Source organism: Vidua macroura, chromosome 18 (genome assembly GCF_024509145.1).
Source record: "Vidua macroura isolate BioBank_ID:100142 chromosome 18, ASM2450914v1, whole genome shotgun sequence".
Taxonomy (NCBI): domain Eukaryota; kingdom Metazoa; phylum Chordata; class Aves; order Passeriformes; family Viduidae; genus Vidua; species Vidua macroura.
The window spans coordinates 5,754,844-5,779,475 of NC_071588.1; the positions used below are offsets into that span (position 1 = coordinate 5,754,844).

Below are 24,632 nucleotides of genomic sequence, written 5' to 3' on the forward strand. Positions count from 1 at the left end.
AGTCGGCTTCCATTGTTGCATGGAAAAAAATCACTGTATAACACTAACTTCCTCTGTTTTATCTGCTTTGTAAACTTCTTACAGGCGTTTTCTTTCACTGAGTCATTGATCTCGATTTTTTTCAGATGAATTTTTCCATCACCCGTTCTTGGATGCAAGTGCCTCTATGAAAAAATGTAAGTATTGCATTTTTGATTACAGCTCTTTTTGAACCATGGCCTGACTTCCTTTGCTGTTAGTTCAAAAGGAAAGAAAAATACTGCTTTATGTTTCCTTAGTTATTTAGGCAGGGACTCAGTGTTTATTACTATGTCATGTCCAGAGTTTGCCATCAAAATGTATTTAATTTTACTGAGTTATCTTCAAAGGGATGATTGGGGGATATTTAGAAACCTAAAGTAGAAGCAAATGTAATTTTGAAATGCATTCAGCTGCTTTGTGTAAAGTGCTTGGCCAGTGGGGTTCTTGTAGGTACACAGGATTATGCATCATGGTCTTGCTTTTCATCCTCACCTGTAGGACCATTCAGGCTAGTGAATGGTGGAAACTGGCACTCTTGGCCCTGCTTGCCAGGTTGGCTGTGCAAAAGCCAAATTTTGTGGCTACCAAATCTTGTTTCATCATTTACATCAAAGTTCTTGATACATCTTGTTTTAGAAGGTTTACATTTATTACTCTGTGGGAGCTGGCCAAAACAAAGACAGATTTCCATTGCAAGTTCTCTCTTCCTCCTTTTGATTCAAAACTTTGGAAAAGTTGCAGCCACATGGATTATGGTTCAGAGGTTGTTTTCAGTGGAAAACAATTCAGAATTGCTTCTAGTGCATGGGGCATCATAGTCCTCTGGCCAGGAGACTTGGGTTAGTGGAATTGTGTATGGTGGTCTTCTCTGGAGGGATTCTCCTGAATTTAATCTCCTGAGTAAATATAGCACCGAGAATCTTCATCAGTGACTAATTTGAGGTGTCCAGTGCAAAGTCTTGGAGGAAACATGTCCAGCACAAACCCAGTTTCCCTCTTGGGTTTGTGCCATGTGTAGACACACCTTGTCCGATATCCACATCACTCCTGACACTCTCTTGCTTTCCTGCTGCCAGAGTTGTCCCTGATGAGACAACTTTCCAGACTTCTGAGTTGTCCCTGATGAGGTTTTACCTGTGCACTCAGGTGATCATCCTGCGGGCAAGAAAAGACGCTTCTGGTTTAGGGGAGCTTTCAAAGCAGCCAGGGCCCTAAACCCACCTGTGCCAGTGGGATGTGGGGCCAGCCCTGGAACACAGGGCAGGAAAGGGCTCTGGCCCTACAGGGCTGCTCCCAAGCCAGCCCAGCTCCTGGCACCTGCTGTCCTGCGGCCGTGTGGGAAAAACCCTTCGGAGTCTGATCCCCCTGTGGGCAGAAGATCTCCCCCTCAGGATGTTCTTGCATGCCCACCAGCTCATCTCCTACCTCCAGCTGTCCCGCTGCTTCACTGGTCAGGGGAGCAGAAAACCCCAGAAAAACAAGAGAGGGTTCTCCTGACTTGGCCCCGGTTTCCAACTTGTGCACACCTGCCGTGCAGGAACCAGAGGTGCCATTACGAGCAGGAGACTGTAGCTCAGCCTTTGCCCCCAGCTGCACCAAGGTTAATGGTATGGGGTCAAGGACCAAGAAAAAAAGCACCTTTGCAGGCAGGTAAGACTTATGCAAACTCCAGACCTCTCTGTCACCCTGTTAATCCTCACCTCCGGACATACATCCACAGCCTGGAGTCCTCTCCAGGCAGGAGAGACTGCTACTGGTTTTGAAGACATGGGAGAAATATCAACCCATTGCTGGAGATGTTCAAGCTGTGGTGCACAGAAATCTGCTAGTGGAGGAGGGAGTTCTTGTAGTCTGCTCTAAGGTCTCTGCTACTGCCAAATGCCAGAGATGGATCAGAGCCCCTTGGACGTGTACTGAAGAGCCTGGAGGAGAAAGGCTGCCTTGGTCTTTTTGATTTCTGATAGGAGAGAGAAGAGCCAGTGTATCAGCAAAGGCTGGGTTATGGCGATCTGCATAAGAAAAGCTCACCTGAGATTTACGAAATGCTGTCTAGCATGGCAGTGGGCTTGACCCTTGCACAGCTGTAGCTGAAATATGTCTTGCCAAGGCTGCGGTTCTCAGGGGGTGGCTCCCCTGAGTCTGTGTGCAGAGCTAGGGTGAGTCCAAAACCTTGCTGTGCTTCTTCATCTCAACATATGGCTCAGCATCACGAGTGTAGGAAATACCAAAGAGCTGCATCTGAACCATGATGGTCGTGCTCAGACTGAATTAGAGCCCTCATGCCTGCAGTGGACAGCTGAGGAAGGAACAGTGTGCCTTGTATTCTTGCTCTTCTTGAGAGCTGATCATTAGCTACCACTAAGTCATTCACATCTGAGGTTTTTTTAATATAATGAAACTTTGGAGTTCTGGAAAACTGATGAGTCCTCAAATGTAGATCTTTCTGCATGTGGATAATTTTGAAGCTGCTAAGACAAGGGGTTCCCCTTGTTGAAATACATTTGCATGTTTTTTGAGATGCTTCGGCAAAATCAACTTTTCTTCCAAGAGCCTTTCAATAAGACATTTCTGACAAGCACCTCTTCTTCCCTGCTGTTTGGGGGGATGGTTGTTTTTATGTCCTTCCTCTCATCTCCCTCCCTGGAGATTGGGTTTAGGGCCCTTGGGCTTAACTAAGATGCTGTACTTTTTGTTTGTTTGTTTATTTATAATTTATTTTATATTGTGGGTTTTGTACCTGTGACTAAGCATGTACTTTAGATGTGTAAAAGTTGATTAATAAAGTTTTAAAATGCTGTGTCTAGTCAGACTGTCGTCTGTCTGTAGCCAGGTCTGATCAGCATATGGTATGGGGCTGTGTGTTACAGTAATAACACACGAGAAGGCATAATTAGATGCTTGTGCAAGTCTTCTCTCAGTAAACAAATTGTAATTGGTACCCGTGCAGAATATTTTGGAGGTTTTTCTGCTCCTGCCTTTAATGAATGAGAATTTGCTGCCTCCTTGACTCTGGGTTAAGAGAGCATGAAAGATGAGCAGTTATGGTTCAGAAGTGCGTGGGTGCTTTACTATCTGAAATACCTGTCAGGCTTAGCTTGACTTTTGCCATCTTTTTAATCTTATTGTACATAAAATACTCAGATGAAAACTAGCAAAAGATCCCCCTGATTTTTGCATATAAAAGATTTTAATGCTGCAGACTTTTAAACTCTAAAAAGCATCTTATTTGGAAAAGTCCTTTCAGAGTTTGCATCAATCTTTGTTGCCTTGTCAGAGATTGCAATTAAAGAACTTTTTGATGAGTGGTTTTAATTGAATCAGGATAATCAGAAAAGTGCATCTTTCCAGTATATGTAGAACTCAGATTCCTAATAAAGCTTTTCTATAAAACTTGAGGGTTGGATATTTTTAAGACAACTGAGTCCCTGGTAGGATGATGTGTCAGAAGTTATTTTGACAAGTATAGGATCCAGTATCAGGATCCACACAGCTGGAGCACAGGCTTGCCTTTATGGCTCCCAGCTCTCCCATTTTGAAACCAGTTGGCATTGGTTACACAATATGCAGGATGACTGTTCTGTTGCTGGAGCAAGTTGGAGAGGACAATTATGAAAACAGACTTATTTACATTACAATTACAATCCAGCAATTTCTGGATTTGGGTGGGAGCCTACAATTCATGTTAACATTCCCCACATTCAGACTCAACTGAAAACATGATGAGCCAAGTGTTTGCACCCTTTTTAATTTTGAACTGGGAGTGCCTGGGTGTGTGGAGGAGATGGAAGCAGGCGTCTTTCTTTCAACCTGGCCTACATGGCTGACACCAAAAAATGCCCCAGCAGGGATGTGGAGGTCAGAGAGGGTTTGTCAGAGCCAAACTTCATGGTTCTACATGCATTATAGTCTATTTGGAGTGTCAGGACCTTCTGAGTTGGAGCTCACAGCATTACAGTGTGAATTTGGGGAGTTCAAAGGGATTTAAATAAGAAGAGTGATTAATAGAGGCTGTATCTAAAGGAGTGCTTCATGCAGCTGAGTTTGAGTTTCAGATGATAATGGCAAAGTCTGCCAGCTTGTCTTCCCTCCTGATTAATGAAAAGCTATCTGAAGCAAATAGTCCAAAATAGAAGTGTCTCAATTCTAGCCAGGTTTAATTCAATAATCACCAAAATAGGCTCGAGGAGACCTTGTGAGAGAACTGGAATGACTCTAACAAAAATGCTTATTCCAGGAAAAATGAATGCAAGTCTTGCATCAGCCATGTGTGGATACAGTAGAGAATTCACTATCTGAAGCAAATAGTCAAAAAAAGAAGTGTCTCAATTCTAGCCAGGTTTAAATCAATAATCACCAAAATAGGCTGGGGGGGACCTTGTGAGAGAACTGGAATGACTCTAACAAAAATGCTAATTCCAGGAAAAAGAATGGTGATGCAAGTCTTGCATCAGGCGTGCATGGATACAGTAGAGAATTCACTTATCTTTTTCTAAAAGCACCCTTCCATAACAGGAAGGGCTGTCTGTATATGGGTGAATTGTTCTGTAGCACCTGGCAGGATAAATAGCAGGGGGAGACCTTTTTTCCCCTCCTTTCTAGTATTAAATCTATAGGGAAGGTCCTAGGGATTGCTCTGCAGGCTCTGTGGGAGGACTGTGGAGATCAAAAGCAGTGTGATAGAGGCAGGACAGAGCTCTTCATTTTGCAGCCAAGTTCTCAGACCTCTGTGTGTGTTCCCTGAGCGTGGGGAGGGAAGGCAGCTGTGCTGGCTGTGGGCAGAATGGCTCTCCATGCCAAGCCCCTGACTGACCTCCCAGAACACCCATCCTCGGGATACCTCCATCCCTGCTGCTGTACAGGAGCCAGGGCAATATGTTACAGCAGCACAGCCCACCAAGGGCACTAAATCTGGTGCAGAGTAGATGCAGAAGCTAAAAAGTGTGTCCAGCCCCCTGCTGCCATCCTGCTGTGGGTTCCTACTTGTTAATGTTGGCAAAGGCTAGAGGAGATCACTGTGACCCTGCTTAAACTGTTAAAGTGGTCAGTTACTTACATTAAAATATATATTTTAAGTCTACACTGCTTTGGCTTCTCTTTCCTGTTATTGGATCTTGTTACATCTCTCTCAAACTGAGGAATTCAGTGTCTCAGTGATTGCTCTCTCTGTGATAAAAGACTCTGGTCCAGTCATCCTGTAACCTTCTTTGATAGGTTGCATGGAAAGATTTCCTAAAGTCTTTTATTAAAAGTCATATTTTCCCATTCTTTTATCATTAGAACACTGTTTCAACAGTTAATTGCAGAGAAATGGACTTTTATTTTTCTAGCCTGTTGAATAAAGTACTTTGTAGTATCTAATGGGATTAATGACAGAGGTAGTTTTACTTCAGACAGAAGCATTCCTCTTCTAGGTGTTACTAATCTCCCTTGTATTAGGTATGAAGTCATTAGCACAGGTACTATAAAGATAGAAATTTGATAGAAGGTGCTAATTCTCTGCCAGCTTAATGGAAGAGCAGTAAAGTATTCCTCTCCTCAATTAAGTCCTTGATCTTTATCTTAAGTCATTCAAATACCAACATGGTTCCAGTGTCAAATCTGACTTCAGGCTGCCTTGAAGTGGAGATTTTGGGCTCTTCTGTGCTGTTCAGTCTTGTGCAGGTGAACTGGGGAATTTGAACCACTAGCTGCTTCAAAGTCCTTTGAAGAGCCATTGTTACCTTTGACTGTCTCCCTGCTTGGCTGAGCTGAGCTCTTCTGTTATTTACTGAACCTCACTTGCATAAGTCACTGAAGTTAAATATTCTTTTCTCCTCTGATGCCTTAATCATCTTTTCTGCCTGAAGGTCAGTGCTAACCAGGCCTTTCAGTGTAAGCTGTAGGCCTTGTGAGGGTTACAAAGGCCAGTGCAACAAAGTGAGTAAAATTGGCAGTTCCTCTACTGAACAATAAAACATAAAAGGGAGGGACGCAGGGATGGCCTGTGCCGTGGAAACAATTTCTGTACAAAGATACTGAATGACCAAAACATGTTTAACTTGCAGAAGTGACCAAGTTGAGCTATGGGAAGCAATGCACTATTTCCTGGAGGAAACCCCCTCGAAGGTTTTTTGTTAGGTTTTGGGTTTTTGCTAGGAGCACATGGCCTGGAATGCCCGAGTGGCTGTTTGGACAGCAAACACATAGGCTTTGAGTAGGCATGTGTTTAACTTGGCACACGCCTCCCAATATTTGATGTATGTGTGCCAAGCCATGAGGTCTCATGAGGAAAAATCTGTCAGGGTATGGTCTAGCTCTTGGCTTCTGCCCCAGACAAGAGCAACTCTCTTCACTTTTCTGTTTCTCTTTCCCTGCATTTACAAAGATGCTTTGGAGGCTCTTTAGGGCAAAAACTATCTTGCTGCTTGGATAGGTCAGTGGTTGAGTGGGTATCTGATCTTGGTCAGGAGTTCTCAGACCTGTGAGAGTGTGCATGGAGGAGTGGATACATGTGAATCACATAATTTAACAGAATGCTGATTTTCTTTTGTTCTCCTTTAACTGACCACATATGATATATGAGACACATGATGGTGCATGAGATAAATCTGATGGGAAAAGATGAAGAAGACTTTTTATTACTGCTTGATCTTGGTTTAACCACTTACTTTGGTTTTGTCTTTTGCTGGTTTTAGCTGCTTCCGTGCCAATGCCTTCTTATCCCAGTTCTGGCTCTGGTAGTTCCTCTAGCAGCTCATCCACTTCCCACCTGGCATCACCTCCTGTAAGTACAGCTCAGAGGCTGCACTCTTTGTGTTAATGGTTTTCCTGCTTGTGTGTTTGAAATGAGGTCTCTGCTTTAGTGCTCTCCTGGTGCAAGTCACTGAACACTGTGGTTCTGGCTGGGCTTGGAGCAGTGTTCTCTCCAGTTTAGAGTTTGGATCCTGAAGGTTGGCTTACTCTCCCCAGGACATGTTTCAGTGTGCCATTGCCTGTTGGATGAGAAGCCATTATGAAAGAAGTTGGTATGAGCAACACTAGCTTGTCTTGGCAGAGATGGAAAGCTCCTTGGAACCCAAACCAGTTGCTAATTCAGGGTGTAGCTCTGTTTCCTTGGCTGCACATTCTGTGTGTTCAAGCAAAGTCTCTGCAGTCTGACAGTATATCCACCTCCTTCTGGCCAGCATGTCCAGGCACCACAGAGGGACATTCAGCAAAGCTGTTTGCTCAGACCAGACCTGCCACAGTCCAGTGGTCTCGTGAAAGATCATCTGAACTGATGGGTTTTCTCTCTGGTTACCCAAAATGGTGATAACTTTTCTGGAGGGCAGAATATTTAAGTGACCAGGGAAGTGACATTCCTCCAGCTCACTGAACTGAAAGGTTGTTTTTGAAGGCTCTTGGTGAAAGCTGCCTTTGACTTTGAACTCAGAAATGCTGGTGGTGTGATTGGTAAGGGAAGGAAGAAGGATGGAACTTTTCTTCCCTGGCATGACTGTTTTTTTGCTCTGTTCTGTTTCCCTGGGCCAAAGTATCTCAGTTTGATATGGGAAAGACTGAGGGGCACCAGCAGAAGTTGATGTAGGTGCTCATGATGTGAGCTGGACAGAGAAGACAGGTCTGCTCCCCTCTGAATGTTTCATAACTGCATCCCTGAGAGCTTCCTCCCTGCAGCCTGAAGTAGAGGGTGCCTGGCTGAGGCCCTCCTAGCCATAAGACTCCAGGAATGAGCAGATGCTGTGAAAAGCAGACTCACTCTCCTGAGCTTTCCTGGTCTGGAAGCTTAAGGATGGTACAGAATTACTGCCAGACTGGGGTACCAAGGGGTCCCATGTTAGAGGTTTACTCCACCTCTCCTGCTCTGCCTTTGGAGGTTTTGCTGATGGAGCGTGCTGGCTCAGTCTGGGGAAAATGCCACATCTGCAGGGCACAGTTCACAGATTGGGTGGAAAAGAGACAACTTTGACAGCTGGAAAATTCCTTCTGCCTGTATGTCCTGTGTGTGCAGAGAGAGGGAGTCCCTCCTGGTGCAGCAGGAGAGTCTCTGCAGGGTGAGCAAGGTCTTAATGAGGCCCAAGTGAAAGCTGCTTCAAGTCTTTCTCAGCCTGGAAATGCATTAGGATAAAGACTGTGATCTGCTCAGTGGTCAGTTCAGCTGCCTTAAAGCTTTCTCAAACCATCCAGCCTCCTCCATCTGTCTGCAATGGGAGGGGATTGTGGGGCTGTTCATCATTTAGCTGAAGGAAGCAGGAAAATGGGACTTTTTAGGGACTGTCCTGCCTCTGACAGCTGTGAACTGTTTATCTGCTGAAAGTTTAATCTCTTTTGGGCCTTTCTTTAGCTCCTTAGCAGCAGTACAGCAAACCAGGGTGGTCTTGGAAGTTCAGGAACAATTATCTCCATGTTACCAAGTGCTGCAAAAGCACAAATAGAGACCAGATGGTTCTGTGTTTAAGAAAAAAACAGGAAAAAATGTAACCCTAAAGAACAACCAAAAGTATCTCTGAAAGCTCCTCTCGTGTTCCCAGCCATACTAAAGTGGGTTGGTAGAAAATGCGTGGTTGATCCGGAAAACCTCAGCAGAGGGATGCAATACCTTGAGTGAATTCTTCTTATCTTCTTAGCATCAGACACACTGGAAATATGTTTTGTGTAACAAAAGATGCACTGTTCTGACAGGGACATAAAAGGCTGTTCCTTCTCAGCAATCTGATCAGCTGCTTCTGGCAAACCATCAGCCCTGGTTTATCAGCAAAATGTTGTTTGTAGCCTTGTACAGCTCAGTTTAAAGGATGGAGCAGAATGATGAAGTAGCTGTGCTGAAGGCAGTGTTTGTTTTCTCCTTGAATTAGCAGTCCCTTGGAGAGATGCAGCAGCAGCTGCAGGAGAAGGCGCTGGCATCTCCTACCCAGGATTCTCCCGGGTTTCTGCATGGATCCAAGGACTCTGCAGGAAGCAGCAGCAAGAATTCCTCCTGTGACACAGATGATTTTGTCATGGTCCCAGCACAGTTCTCAAGTAAGGTGGTTTCTGAAAACGCAGATGTTCTAAGCAGAGGGGGATGTGGATGTTAAGGATAGATATTGAAAAGTTTAAAGAGTGATTAAACTTGTCTGTTTGGACTGAATTGTAGGAATGGTTTTGTTTTCAAGCTGGCAGAGACATCTGGCTCACTGGCTAATTTCATAGGATGTTTTGTAATTACCTTTAAAGACAGGATTTGAGAGTAAAGATTACTTGAGGACCTCAATAAGAGATTGAACCTGGAAATCCAACTGGAAAAGAAGATAAATAGGCTCACAGGGAAAAGTCTCTCTCACAGAAGCTTTTACCTTGTTATCCTGTCTTCAGTTTCACTCAGCATCACAGTCCAAGACAGGATTTCAGCCAGCAAGCTGGATTTTACAAAAATCCCCAAGAAAAACTAAAATATGTTGGCTTTTTTTTTCAAATGCTCTAAATTTCATTTTATGACCTTTATGTGTTTATACTTTGATAGGACTTGCTTGAAAATACAGATGTACATAGAACCAGGGCCTCAGTTCATGCACAAGTCCTTACTTAACCAGCAGAAGGACATTGTTCAACCTTGCCCATGTGTGTGATGCTTTGCTGAGTTGGAGCTTAGGGGTAAATGCTGTGATTCCTCTTTTCACAGTTGCACCACTTGTATTAAAACAGAAACTTGGAGGGGTAGAGTAATCTCTGGAAGATCTCTGCAATCCTTATGATAAGGAGGAGCTTGTGTTTTCCCTGGAATCAGTGGTGGGACCAGTACACACTTGCCTGGTGCTGGTCATGTTCCCAGGGTTCAGATGTTTGTTGTGTATCCAGCTGCCAGCTCATTTGGCTGCCCTGGACTTTTGCCATGGAGGACAGGGATATTCCAAAGCACTATGAGTATCTCGTACCACTTTTACACAGCAGCCAGTGACTTGCACTAAGTGGACATGGACCTGTTGCCTCAAAAGATTGTCAGGATTGTCAAGCCCCCTTCCAAGAGGACTTGCTTTCAGCCTAAATTTTCCAAAACTTCAGGGTGTAAGGATCAGCAGCATCCACCATGAACTTCAGCTTCAGCCCACGTGTGGTTTGCAAAACACTGACTTCAGGAACAAACCACTGACTTCAGCAGGGCTTGGAGGAGCAGGAAATTCTACACAAAATCTCAATTGCTATGAATGTATAAAAATTTTGAAGAAAATTATCTTTAATCTACTTCTGCACTTTCTTGTTCCTCAGGTGATTTAGCTGCTGAGGCTGCAGGAGGGAAGCCAATCCAGGACAGCCTGATGTACAGTGGGTAAGACCACCATGGCACCTGAAGTTGTCCAGCCACTGGAGCCTGCTGTGTGTTTGGGACTGTGGGGTTCTGGTGGATGGGAGGGAGGATGTTCCTGAGTTAGCCTTTTTTTCGGGGATGTCTTGTCACCTGCCTGGTTCTGATCATTTTCAGTTTCATGTGGTGGAAGCAGGATGACAGTCCCCAGAGCTGCCACTGATGAGGTGCTGGGCAGACACAGCTCTGTTGCTAAGCTTTGTAGGAGGGAAACAGGGTTGGTTCCTGGGCTCTGACAGCTGAGTTTCTGTTTTCCTCAGGAGTTCCCTGGTGACTTCAGCAGGCTTGGAAAGCCAGGGGAGGACACCATCTCCATCACCCCCATACAGCAGTTCTCCAAGCCCATCTGGGTAAGAAAAACTGTTTGATGGTGTCTGTGCAACACTGAATAATCCAACTCCCACTGACTTCCAGGGGGGATTTTACTGCTGTTGGTGTGCTGGGCAAGATCCACATCTCTCCTCTTAATTAATGGGTAACAAGAAACACCCAGGAGAAACTCCCCAGCCTTGGGCACCAATCAGTCCCAACTACTGAGCCTGTCTCTCCCTCTTGTGGCTCTCAGGAGGGGCTAGGAGAGAACACAGGAGAGCTGGAATTAACTCTGTTCCCTGAGGGGGCAGGGATTGTTCTCAAGCAGAAGGTAAATGTGCTCTGCTGGCATGTGTGTGCTGCTCATCCCCCCAGTGCCCAGCCCTCAGAGGTGGGGAGAATTCCAGCTAAACACCCTTGTTTCTAATTCTAATTTACTGGACAGGTGTGGAGGAGTGTTGCTCATCTCCCCTTGCTGTTGAAGGACAGATGAGGGCCTGCTTAGTTGTTTGTGGTTTGTTGAAAAGCTCCTTGTAGTGTCTCTAGAAAGTAATGCTGATACTGGACCGTGTTTACTAATGGGGGATGCAGGAGTAGGAGGAGCATGTGCAAACAGGCGTGGTCATGGATTTCATTCCAACTAAACCAGTTGCTCTAAACTCAGTTTTGGCCTTTAGAAGTGTTGTAGGTGACAGCTGCCCACACATAAGAGTACCAACTGCCCAGTGGGGCCAGACACTTTTGTGTTCTGAAGGTGTTAATGGTCTTTGGAAGGTGATCCCCTCGACTCTGGGCCCTGAAGCTTTAGGGTATGTGCTTAGCTTGCAGGGAACTGCTCGTGTTGCTTCCCATCTTGTTCTTGCCTGCTGGGGAAGCAGGACAGCTTTCATCTTCTGTTCTGTCAATATGGCACCTGTCAGGGGAGGATGGTTTAAGGGGATTTCACACTGGGAGATGGATGACCCTGAAGTCTTTTTTAAGAAGAAAATGTAGTCCCAGGCTGTGTGTTGAACACATTTGTCACATGAACAGAGCCCAGAAAATGACAAAACATAGCCTCAAAGCATACAAATTTAACAGAGAATAATATAGCTCAGAGCCTCGCTGATGTGATCAGATTAATTGGCAAGCGTGTACCACAGTGTGGAGTTTAATTGCATGAGGCTTCTTATGCCATGGCCTGCTAAGCTTTTTAACAGCTTATTCCTTAACTGATTCCTTTGCATTCTGGAGATCAGTCTCTGTTAAAGGATTTGGCCTTGCTTCTGGGCAGCAGTAAGGAGAAATTCAGGGAAGTTGACCACTTCTCAGTGTTCACCAAACTGGCCTCATCATTTTCTAGTGGATCCCAGGGTGGCCAGTCAATACCAGAGGCTTTGATCTAAACATGTTTCCACTCTCACTGTCTTTCCTTACTCCTTCCCAGCAGCTTCTGTGGAGCAGATGCCAAACCCTCTAGTGCTACTTCCCACTTTGCTGTCTGCCTTGAAGCAACACTGAAAAGCTCATTTCTGTGCTATTCGGGATGGGGAGTAAGACATCAGTAATGAAAGACTGGAGCAGTCACTCTGAGTGCAGAGGATAAAGCATGCTCTTTGATCTGTCCCCTGAAAGTGCTCAGAACTGGTGCCACCCAGGTGTGCCCTCACTGGGTTTTAGTGCCCTTCCCTGGTGGGGAAGTGCACGAGACCTGTTGGTTCCACTGGTGCAGAGGAGTCCAGGTTTTCCCTCTTTCCTGTGCTCACTTGGAAGCAGCAGTTCTCCCTTCCATGTGTGGCTCCAGGCTAGCAAGCACTGCTGGCTGCAGTCCATCTGGGACAGAAAGCAAGGGCTGTTTCAGAGTGGCCAGCAGTGGGTTTTCCACAGGATGTCATGGTACACTGACAACTCTCCTTGCTCTTAATTAAGAGATTAAGAACTGGGCAGAGTTAAAACATGCCAATAATTGATCCTTTTTTTAAATTCTTTTTTTTTTAAACGCTTCCTTGAAGATGCTTAGTAAGTCTAAAGGAAGGTAATTCCTTGGATGTGCCCCACAGCACTAGATTTGATACTGTTTTCAAAGAGCTTTTAATTACTGCCAAGTAGTTAAACTCCCTGTCCCAGCTTTATCTCTTGGACTTTGCAGGTTTATAGTCAATTGCATTCTTTAGGCCTTGAGGCCATTTAGCAGGTTTAGAGTATATCACCTCATTTGGATAATTTCCTTTGCAACTTGCACCATGTGAAAGAAATAAGGACTTGATATAACTCTTGGAGAGAGGGAGAATCCTTTTACCCAAGAATTTATTTTCTGATAAAGAATTTGGACCAGATAGAAAGCATTTGAAATATATGTTCAAAGTGAGCACAAGGTTTCACGTGAACCTTCAGATTTCTTCCTAAAGCTTTGTTTTGTTTATGTCTGTCACAACACTATATTTTATACTCATGGAAGGCAGATACATCAAAGCTTCATCTTTTTGCTGAGCTACTGGAAACCTTGAATGACTTTATTTTATCGTGTCAGTGAAGAATCAAGGCATCCATGCTGCCTTTTGGAGACAAATAGGAAATTAAGAGTGTTTTCTTGGTGGAAGAAATAAGAGCACACAAGGAAGAATATATAGAACTTCAGAAAGTGGAAAGAGGAATGAAAAGATCAGAATCATTTGATCATTCAGCCTTGATGAAAGATCTCTTCCAGTTATTTGGCTCTCCTGTTATGGAGTGTCTTCACATGCACTGTGTGGAGATCTGCAGACACTTTACTGCCGATCACCTTTGTTCAGTGCTGTCACCATAAACCACAGAATGCTACAACCTTCCTCAAAACAGAAATTCTGGTAATGGGACGCTTTGAACTGCCAAATAAGTCACAAACTCTTGTTTCTTCCCCTGAGTATATGTGTGTTCTTGCTGAATTAAGTATATCCTTTCATGTCATGTAAAATATTTCCATTCCGAGTGCTAGACCCCAAGGAGTGATGCTTCCATCTTGTCAGGGGCAGACCCAGGTGTGTGTCCTTGCTTGACAATGAAGGAGACTGCAGAAGCCTTCATTACCAATAAGATCTTCCTGTAATTGTTCAACAGCCCTGCAATTGGTGTTGGCAGTTGTAAATAGCTTTGCCATGGCAATTAATCCTAGAATTCTGGGGCCTTTGGGAAAAGACTTTAGGCAGCTACTTAGTTAAATGTGGTATTTGCATGGATTTTGTACAGCATGTGTAGCCTGGTGGACAGGCCAAGAGTAACCTGGGGGAACAGGTATCAGACATGAGCCAGTTAGCCTGCTTGGATGGAAATTTGCAGAATGGACTTGTCCCGTTTTGTGTGTGTGGTATTCTATCTTGTCCTTGATGGCTATATAAATACCAGCTCCTGTCCCTCAAATTTATTTTCTCTGGAGTTGCCTTCTCCACCCTGTAGTTAACTTGCCAATACTCTGATCTACGCCATGACATTCCCTTCGTGGTGTGAGACTTCCACAGGGATGCCGTGGCTGCAGCAGTGCCTGTGCATGAGTCAGTCACAAGCAGCTCTTGTCAGCAAAGTCTGTGCTGGTATCCTCTGTGAGCCAGGGATGTTTAGCCCCTGCTCAGTGCTGTCTGCTTGGCTGTGGATCTGAGCTGTTGGAAACTAGGCCAGCCATGGCCTGACATAGCAGGGCTCTGGTTTTCCTGGAGGGAGTGGTGTGCTTGGGTGTACGTTTTAACACCAGGCTGTGGGTGGGAATGGTGCTGGAGGAAAGGTGCCTGTTTCCAGGAGATGTGTGGTGCCACTTCCCTTTGATATGACTCTGAACCACCTCCCAGTACAAACCCACAGCCCCAGAGCAGCCCAGGGGACGCTCCCTGCGTGCAGTTGCTTCATGAAGATAAAATCTCCAATTAGCTGGTGGAAGGCCCAGCCCTTACAGGAGGTTGTCTCTGTGTGTCTCATTTCCACAGCCGGCCAGGGCAGTTTTCCAGCAGCAAGTACGGCCACTCCGTGCCCATCCCAGTCCCCACACAAATCCACAACTACCGTCGGATCGAGCAGAACCTGCAGTCTCCCAATCCATTCTCCTCTCCCCGGTAAGTGCTGGGGCTGGGACCAGGAGGTCTGTAAACAAACTGCTTTACACTGCACTTTCTCTACCTCTATACATTTTCCTGGGTGTTGGGCTCTCCCCCTCGCTGTAGGGGTGTGTTTTGGGGTGTTTTTGTGGTGGTGTTGAGATCTATTTGTTAGCTCTGTCAATTTTGCCTGTGTGCTTTTATGTGAGAAGGCTCCTGTCAGCTCAGAGTGAAGGCTGAGCCACTTTGAATCTGACAGCTTTTCCCATGCCAGCTATGGATTGGGCATCCAAGTGCCCAGGCAGAGAGAACCATCCATCTGGCAGATGCCTTTATAAAAGGAAAATTTGAGATAAACAACTAAAATGGATGGGACTACAGAACCTACCTGACTTTACCTTAATTGGTTCCTGTAGCCAGTCATGCCATAGATGATGTGTTGTGCACGAGTTGCATATTAATGTGGTTATGCAGCCAGGACTGAGTAAATCATGAGCAATTCAAGCCTGTGAGGCAGAGCGTGTTTTCTGAAGGCTGTCAGGAAGACCCTGACGCCAAGTCTGCAGCAGACAGCTGACCTGAGTGCAGAGGTAATGCCTGGTACATCCAAGACATGTAGGGCTTCTATCTCTTCTCACATATGATTGCTGGCTGGCAGCAGCAGCCCAGGTCGTAGACTGATGGGAAGGAGATCAACACAGGATCTTAAGGAGCTTGTGCTCAAATAGAAGTGTCTAGGAGGTGTCATGTCTTTTCTAGGATGAGATGTGTTGGTGTCTGGATTAGTTAAAGTTTAGGTTTCGAAAGTAGGGTAATACCTGTGTCAGCCTAAGTTTGGGCTTCAGCCAGCCTAATTCAGGATAAGGCTTATTTGAAGTGGACCCAGAAGTAGAAACACGATATGCTGATACTGATCAAGGTTAGGGATTAGCAGACTTGGTCTGTGCCACTGTAACTTTAATACTGTTTTATGTTAACTTTTTTGAGTGTGTGGCAGGTTTTGTGATGAACTCTGTCCTGTTTCTTATGTGCCGTATGTTTTTGACAGCAAAACTTGTGGGTGCTGTTGGTTTTGGACCTCACAAGAGTCCTGGTTATCCCTGTGAGGTATCAAGAGAGAGCTCTGGAGAAGGTGCTGTGCCAGCCCCAGAGCTGGTGATGGGCTGCTCAGTTGAGGCTCACAGCCCACAGCTGCAGCCAGGGAGCAAACTGCCACATTTTGCTCCTTTTAGTCACCTCTGTGTAATGCTGAGATTGGCATGTCCCTGCAGAGGCACTCGAGGAATGGGCCCAATCAGGGTGACTCACAGGCTGCTTTTAGCATCTTCTCAGCATCTCTGGCGTCATGTTTTTTCTGCCCCAGGAAGCCATACTTATCTCTGGCCATCACTTCCTCTAATCAGCAGGTTCAGTAGACACCCTTCAGGAATGGCAGGAGAAAACTCCACCAGGCATTTAGTGTGTGATTCCACTTTTCCATCAGGTGTATCAAACCAGCCATTGGTGCTGAGTCATGTTTGCTGAGTCATCTGATTGCAAACCTTGACGTACACTCTGGTGCCTGAGAAATGTCCCCCTGTCACCTGACTGGCTGCTGTGTGCCCCTGTAACTGCTGTGGTTGTGGACAGATGTGTGGTTTGGTGAGGTGCTAGTTAGGTGTGTGTGCCTCTGGCCACATCACCTGTCCTGCTCCTCTGCTGGCTTACCCCGGGTCTCACAGGGTGGCATTTGACATTCCACATCTTCCAGCAGCAGCAGTCACCTGGTGGTTTTCTTCTGCAAGTTCCTGATAGATAAAATTCAGCCTTCTGCATGGCTCATGGTCTGGAGAATTAAAAACATGGCAGGGTAATACTTTCTGCCACTGAATATTTAGGTATCTTCTCACCTTTCTCTCTGGAAATTCATTTTGCTTTAGGGCCAGGCACTTGATGAGCATTAAGCCTCTGAATCTGGAGCAACCTGAAGAGAAGTGATTTTTAGGTTAAAATTTTCAAGTATTTCCTTTTTTCCAAGCATGTGATTATAACATAGATTTACTTGGATGCAGAATGTGGTAACACATTGCATAGGGGCAGGAAGGTTGGCAGATCAACTACTCAATTATCTTAACTACTGAAATAGATTTTTTTTTTTAATGTATTTATTTCCTGAAATGTGGCATAAAGAAATATATACCTTGAAGTGTTGTTGAGTAGATTTACTGACAGTTCATCAGGATGATTCTGCCAGTCCTGGCACTGCTGAAACCCACATCCTTTGTTCCTTCTGTTCAGATACATGAGGACAGTTAAATGCAGCATCCCTGGCAGAGGAGGCAGGATACCTTAATGACAGCATCCTTCAGTGGCTCAAGCAAGGAGGGGTTTTTGTCAGCAGTCATTGATTCCTGTCCAGAAAACCACCTACTGGTTGAGGCTAATGTTCTTGTAACAAGAGAAAAAATGTTTCCAAATTGAGAATAGAATGAAGGACTTGATGAAAAGACTTTCTCATATAGAGGAGTGTAATGGGAGTCTTGGTGAAGGAGTCTGCAGAGGCAGAATAGTATTGCAGTTTGGGTTGTGTGTTCCTAATGATGGTGAAAAGATTCACATATTGAGAAATAGTTAATTGATATGCAATAATCCTGTCTCTCTCCAGACTGATGGTGTGGATGTACTCACTTTCCCACTAGTTTCCTCTTCTGTTTCATTTTAGCACTGGCTAATACTAAAGGTTCCTGCATGTGTGGGCTTTACAAATTAATTTTAACTCCCTAAGTTGAGCCTTCACAAGGAGTTGAAGGTGTTCAGACAGGCAATTCTGACTGTCTGGCCCAAAAACCCAAATTCCTCTGGGTAGCTGTGAAGTGTTTCAGATCTGACAGCCACAAACTGTTGTGTTTTGCTCTGTAGCTCCTGATTTGAGTCCAAGCTCTGCTGCAGAGCAGTGCCTTGGCACACTTTACCTCAATATTGAGCACAGAGCTCTCTGTCTAAAGGCTGCTCTGACTGAAGGCCAAATGGCTCAGCACAGGAGGCACACTTGAATAAAGCCCTCTCAGGGCATTCTAGAGACACTGCCTACAATAAACATCTTGGACATGGCCAGATAGGAAACTGTCTTGTTCAGGATTGATGTAGATACCTGCAAGCATCTGAAGTGTCTCTGAAAAATGACTGTCCTGTTTACAGCTAAGCTAACCTCGATTGTTCTTTTCATTTATTTGAATTGAAACTCTTGAGAACAAGGATTATCATCTTAATCTGTTTTTGGTGTAGTCCTAGAACAGTGGGATTTTGATCCAGGATAAACAGTCCTGAAGCTCTGCTTTTGTGAGAGTAACTGTGTGTGTTGTGTGATGCTGTTCTCCTTCCTCCTCTGGAGTGACCTGTGTGCTGCTCTTGTTTCCTCTAAGGTCTGGTACGGTCCGGAGGTCCAGCAGTACAAGTCCTCTTGGTTTTCCCAAAACTGGTGCTTCCCCTCCTTATTCTGGAGAGCATGGATCCATGCCCAGCACTAAAAAGCTCTCCTTTGGTGGTGCCAAGCCGTTTATGCCATCACCACAAGGTAAGATGTCAGCTGGCACATTGCTGTCCTAATAAAATCATTTGCTTCTTTCTTGTAAAGAGGGGGGGTTTTGACCACCTGTAGCTGCCAGGTAGTAGAGAGTTCAGATTGTTGTGTTCCCCTGTGGTTCTTCTCCACAGATGATTTGACAAGTGTTTTGACCTCAGTAAAACTGAGAGAAAAATACCTGTTAGCCCCAGGAGAGGCAAGCTTTGCTTTGGTGTCTGCATTAAACATTTTACTGCCCTCAGAAGAGGGCATCTGTAAGTGCAAAGTATCTTTTTACTGGCTCGGGTTGGGGTGAGAGCAAATGTAAGCCGATTACCATCAAAGCAAAAATCTGACCAGCTTTCAAAGGGCTTGAACTTCCAGACTGAAAAGTTTTGGATGAATATCTGGTAGCCTGATCTAGATGCTAACAAGCAATTCAAGTGGAAAGAGACAAGAGAAACCCCAATGTGCAATGGATGCAATTTTCTGTTTTCTGTAAAAGAACAGGCTGATATAATGAGCTGTTCTATATCCCTGGTGTCTTTGATCCTGTATTTATTAGTCTCTTCTTATGGGGAAATAGAGAATATTCATATTCTATTCCTCTGAACTAATATCACTGCAAAGTCAGACTAAAACTTGCTAAACTAATACCAGGCAAAGGTTTTTTACCTCCTTTTACAGGAGTTGATGATCTTTTCACCACACAGCTAGGGCTGAGAAGATGGAAGAGATAACTGGCATCTTTCTATAAACAGGTGGTGCATAGTGCTGTTCTTGCCTATGAAAACTTAATACTGAATTAACTTCTTTTTTATTTCATTCCCTCACAGTTGGAACAATCCCAGAGCAGCCCAGCCAGACTGTTATCCCATCTTCTCTTGGAGCAGAAGTGAGAAGCCGTGTTCCTTCTGCCGGTGCGTCGGTCCTTGCCTTCCTTCGTTATTCCTATGGATGAAGCCAGAATTGTAGTCTCAGGGCATTCTAGGTTGGGTTGGTTGCTTCAGCAGCTTCTCTGGATGTTTGGCCAGCCAGGATCTCTGTGTGCTGGTGGGAGTTGGGGTTGTTCCATTCACATCCTGTCAGCCAGCATCTTCCAGTGCTGACAGACCCAGTGTTGCAAAAAACTCAAATTTGGGACTTGGAAGCCAATGGATTGAGTGAAGGAAAAGCATCTCAAAACCTCTAACACCTACTCTGCCAAGAGGCCTGCTTGATGTATAGTTTCCTTGCTCCTGAGCTCTGACAGGAAAGAAAAAAGAAGCTGCACTTTTATTTCCCCGTTGTTCATGTCTCATCCTCCCACAGACTCAAAACATTAGCAGGCCTGGCAGTGCTGTGGCTCTGCTCAGTGCCATGCTTCTCCATAGAAGGTTTTGATCTGTCTGAGCTGTAGATCCTGGGATCAGGCTGTCTCTTTCTGTTAGAACCAGGCAGTGATGTGGTTTGTCACTCTGTGCCCTCCAGGTTCCTTGGTGCCCGAACAGTCTCCTCGAGGGATGGGCTCCCGGCTCCACAGTGCTCCCAACCTGTCGGATTTGCATTCCTGCAGGCAGAAGATAACCAAGCAGCACTCTGATCCTCTTGTTGCTCACTTTGGTCATACCCCAGTCAGCCAGCCTCTGCAGATCCATGGCTTGCAGCACTGCCGGCAGCTCCGATCCTCACCAAAGCTCTCCGAGTTCATGCAGAGAAGCCCTTTGCCAACAATAATGGGCTCCCCTACAAAGGTGTGCCCAGGAGTCTTTTGGGCCTCTCACAGCTTGATCTTCTGGGTGATCTGGGGATGAGCTGCTGCAGGAGCAGATAACTCTGACCTGGATTTATCAGCACTTGCTCCTATCCTGTGAGGGCTGTGCAGTGATCTGTGTGAAGTGGGGTGGTGTCCTGCTTCCCGTGGGCAGCTCTGCCCTGGCAGCAGCTCAGCAGAGCCTGGCCTTGGGAGCAGGCAGGGAAAGGAGCTGCCCCAATGGCCAGAGTGACTGGCTGGTAGGGACATGGTGACCCAGATGTGACACAAGCGTGTGTCCAGCAGGAATCCCCAGCAGAGCCAGCAGCTAGACAGCCCTGGGCCTTATGGGGAGTAGGCACTGTGACAGCATTTCCTCTGCTTGCAAAATTCTCAGCAGTTTGTTGTCCTTCCGTTTTAGCCTTTCTGGGATTAGAGACAAGTAACTGTTCAGGATGGGATTTCCACCCTTATTTCAGGCGGATTGTAAAACAGTTTAATTTTGATAAACAAATGAAGAACCTTCCTTTTAAATACAGATCTCTGTTCTTTCTTCTTAGGCTGTGTCCCCATTTGAGTTTCCCAAAACCCCAAGTTCCCAGAATCTCCTCACCCTGTTGGCCCATCAGGGGGTCATGATGACTCCGACCCGGAACAAGACCTTGCCAGATCTGAAGGAGATGGGTCATTTCCACTGCCAGCAAACTGGGTTGGGATTGAGGCCTGTGGAAGAGATCAAGGGCAGGTGAGCTGCAGTCTGCTTCATACAGTGGTGCTTCACTCCTCAATACAGGACAGATGGGGCAAATTTCAAACCCCAGCTGATGCTGAAGTTGTAGTGAGCTATCTGTAAACATTGTGTAGTTATCTGCTAGCACCAGTGTTCTGGAGGAGTCCTCTGATACTAATTTTCATTCTTTTCAACAAAAACAAATTGTATTGTATTAATGTAATAAGGACTTGAATTACTGCAGTTAGTAATGATAGTTTTGTGCTTTCTACAGGTAGCAGGAGGTGTTTCAGATGCTCTGTTGAAAGAGCTTTTTTCAGCTCCAGACTGTTTACTGTGTAGTGTTAAGTGGCTGTGGACCAGGAATAGCACAAAGAAGTGAAGTTAGCTGACACCTTGCACCTGTTGACTTTCAGCATCATGTTGTATGTACTCTTTTTAGATCTCTGAGCACTGGCAGGCTCACTGACCTGCTTCTGAAGGCAGCCTTTGGGGCACAGATCTCAGAAGCTGGCAGCAGCGACAGCCTGAACAATGAGAAGCCAATGGAAATTGCAGGTAGGTGAGGAGGCCAGGCAGATCTGGCAGAGTGTCCTGGGTTGGGGTTTTCCTACACCCCTCCTGCAGATGGGAGGCTGCTTTGCCGGTGGCTCTTGGCACAGGAAGCGCCGTGTGTGAGGAGTGCAGTGGTGTTTGCTTTCCCCTGCTCTGTGGGCTGTGTGTGCTGTGGAGCTGATGGATAGTGGTGTGATTTTTGTAGGCAAGGCTTCCTCTTTTGGCCCCTTCTGAGTGTGATAAGCTGTGGAAGTGGTGGCTTGGTGCCAGGCGGCTCGGGTGTGAATGGCTCTGCAGGGGTGGGTGTTCTGGGCGTGCAGGCCAGGCAGCAGGAGGGAGAGCAGCTGCAGCAGTGGCTGGCACTGCCCAGGCTCTGTCCTGGGGTCCGTGGTGCTGGGGGTGCCTCACTGGCCTGTGCTGGCACCCACTGTGTCCCAGGAGAGTCTGCAGGAACACACCCGCTGGGCGGGGCACCCGTGCTCTGAGTAACCTTCCTGTAATGCCGGTCTGCACCTTTCAACTGTCTCCCCAGCTCCCTCAGGTGCTTTCGGAGGGACCCTGCACTCTGGTGCCCGGGCTGGGGGCTCTGCCAGCCCATCCCCAGTGATTTTTACTGTCGGATCCCCTCCCAGTGGAACAACCCCCCCACAGACCACGAGGACCAGGATGTTTTCAGGTAAAGGGCGATACCTACCTGCCTGTTCCAGTGGGAATGCCTGGGGGCAGAGAGATGTGTTGCATTCCTTGCTGCAGGGCACTGGTGATGGCAGAAGGCTGCTCAGAGCAATCTGTAGAGCTGCTCTACAGCATGGTCTCAGCACCTTTGAGGTTCTAGTGCTGGCTCCTGCCAACCCCAGTTGTTGCTGCTGACTGTTTGCACTGGCATTAGTGCCAGAGAGTGGTTTTCCAGTAGTGTAAGAGACAGGCAAACTGTTACTTTATTGCTCTCTGCTTCAGGAATAGTGCTGCAGCTGTTCACACAACCACTGTTGCTGAGAGGTCAACAAATGTAAAGATTGTGTTGTGTTCTGATTGTTCTCCCCGTGGGTTTTGGATGAGCTATAAAAGATGAGCGTGACTGTCTGTGCCTAACAATTTCCATGCACAAGGACTGTTGGGAAAGGGCCAGGAGGGTTCTGTGTGCAAAGCCATTAGAGGTGTTACTTATGCTCTGAGCTGCTTAGGTAGGAGATGGGGAGATGCACTCCTGCTTGGCAGATACTCCTTGTAAGACACCAGTGCTCTGGCCTTGTCAGCCAGCAGTTGAGGCTGTGGTGAGTGGCCCTTTTGGGATAGAGTGTCTGGGAGTTGGAGTCTGTGTTCAGTTTAAGAAAATATTTGGACACATTTTGATTTGCATATTTGGCTTGTTTGTTTTTTTTGTCTTGGCTGTTCCTCATCTGAATGTACTTGACTCTGTTCTCAATTACTGCAGGGAAAGTTTGGATGTGACCATGAATAAGCTGCTTGACTGGGATGGGGGTACATGTGGGCTTGGTTCCTGTGTATAACTTGCATTTCCATCCTAACTAAAACCACTCATGTCTTTGGTTGCCTGGCAGATTGGAACCACAATTCTTTCTTTGTCTCATTTATTTGGAGAGTGAGCTTTAAGACTCTTAAAAACTGTGTGAGGTGCCTGTAGCACAGTGGGGTTGCTGTCCTGGCTACAGCCTCCAGCTGCTACTGCAATGTGATGGATAGAGGATTCAGACTTCCTGTGTTGCTTTTCAGGGATAATAGCAATCTGGAAGCAGATCCAAGCACCAGGTTTTAGGAGGTTTTAGGAGGTTGTTCAACACCTGTACTCAGGTGTTCAAGGGTCTGCCCAACAGTCAGGATGTCAGATGGGAAGCCTGGAATAGGAAGAAATTGAAAGTGAACCCGCAGCACACACGCAGTGTTAGGTCAGGGTGACCAAAGCAGTGATGCAGGACAAGCTTTGTTTATTAGGCCTGTGCAGGAACTTCTCATGTTATAGTTCATGCACAAAGCTAATGGTGGAAAGGAGAGATTTGCAAGCTGCAACTTTTCACCCCAAGTGCTTGCACAAGCCATGAGTAAGGACAGTACTAAAGGCAGAGCTTTTCTGTGAATCATCCTGACAATTTCTGCAAACAGCCTCTTGGAATTACAGGGCATCCAGAATGTGATGTTGTAGGTCCTCTCTCTTGTCTCTGAGGGAACTGGAAATATTCTGCCTGTCTTTGATGATCCACTTGGCTTTGAAGCATTGCTGCCAACGAGGAAAAGAGGCTGTGTCTCTCTGCGGATCAGTTGTGCATTACTATATTGCTGAACCTTTTGAAGGCAGGGCAGGGCAGTAAATTAAACCTGTGGTTAGAAGACAAACAACTTCCTCCAAAGGACCAGTGAGAGTGGAGAATACCACCTGGGTAGAGTTAGCAGAGTGCTGGAGCTGGTATTGGCATCCCCTGTCAGACAGAATGTTTCCCTCTGTGGCAGTGTGCCAGGGGTGGGAAAGCCTCTGCAAGTGGTGGATGTATTGTGAGACAAAATCTCCTTTTGTGCTCCTAGGGTGGGTTCAGTGGTCAAGAAGGGGAAAAGCTGATGGTGAGGGAATTGTCTGATGTACACCATACCTACAGGGTCTCCAGACCCTGGGGTTAGGGTCTTGACTCGGCTGGTCACTCATTCTCTGCCCAGCCTCTTATTTATAAAGAGGGGAAAGCAAAAGTACAGGGCATTTAATGAAAACTCTCCTGGCTTGCATACAGGGTGTTCTAGAACCATCACTGACCAGAGTGCTCATTCAGTGACAGTAACAGCAAAAAGGCAGGGAGCCAGGGTTCAAACTGTGCTGCTCCATGGTGGGGAAGTTGGCTATGACTGTGTGTGATAAAATCAGCCCAAGATACTGTGGCAGGATTCAAAAAAGGTTTAGCCAAAAAAAGGCAAAATAATTTCTTCTGAATTGTCTCCATGAATGATCGTCTCTCTTAAATCTGCTTGAGCTTGTCAGCTGGTCTGCCTGAGTCACTGAGGAGTTTATGGTGAGGAGTAGTTGTTCTGCATCCAGAGTACTTGCATCTTCCTCCCAAGTACCTCTTGCTGGCTCCTGTCAGATCCAGGATCCTGAATCCTACAGAAATCTCTCTTCTGCATGAGGAATGTCTACCTGACCTGCTATTAATACCTCCAGTTAATTCATTTGTCTGTTTTTCTTCACAGTGGGGTCTTCCAGCTCTCTCAGTTCTGGAGGCTCCTTCAGTGGGAGGCACTTGGCAGTGGGAGCTGCTGGGGAGGCTCTGGAGGGCCCCTCGAGTCTCCGGTACACTTTTGCTGATCCCATCACTGCCAACCTGGAAGGTGTTGTTACATTTGAGGCACCAGAGCTGCCTGAAGAGACGCTCATGGAGGTG

At 46.1% G+C, this 24,632-nt stretch overlaps 1 protein-coding gene across 4 annotated transcripts in view; it reads left to right on the forward strand.

Annotated features, from left to right (window-relative positions):
* Positions 1–24,632, forward strand: part of ULK1 (unc-51 like autophagy activating kinase 1) — a 77,141-nt gene that overhangs the window by 42,389 nt on the left and 10,120 nt on the right. For 2 of the 4 annotated variants that reach the window (XM_053993670.1, XM_053993669.1), the window contains exons 12-24: positions 126–176; positions 6,696–6,784; positions 8,853–9,018; positions 10,243–10,303; positions 10,600–10,689; positions 14,584–14,709; positions 18,093–18,244; positions 19,069–19,152; positions 19,703–19,965; positions 20,525–20,709; positions 21,137–21,252; positions 21,782–21,925; positions 24,442–24,629. In XM_053993670.1, the coding sequence (XP_053849645.1) occupies positions 126–176; positions 6,696–6,784; positions 8,853–9,018; positions 10,243–10,303; positions 10,600–10,689; positions 14,584–14,709; positions 18,093–18,244; positions 19,069–19,152; positions 19,703–19,965; positions 20,525–20,709; positions 21,137–21,252; positions 21,782–21,925; positions 24,442–24,629 (1,715 nt within the window). The remainder of the gene's footprint in view (positions 1–125; positions 177–6,695; positions 6,785–8,852; positions 9,019–10,242; positions 10,304–10,599; positions 10,690–14,583; positions 14,710–18,092; positions 18,245–19,068; positions 19,153–19,702; positions 19,966–20,524; positions 20,710–21,136; positions 21,253–21,781; positions 21,926–24,441; positions 24,630–24,632) is intronic. The other 2 variants (XM_053993671.1, XM_053993672.1) reach the window with 2 other exon arrangements.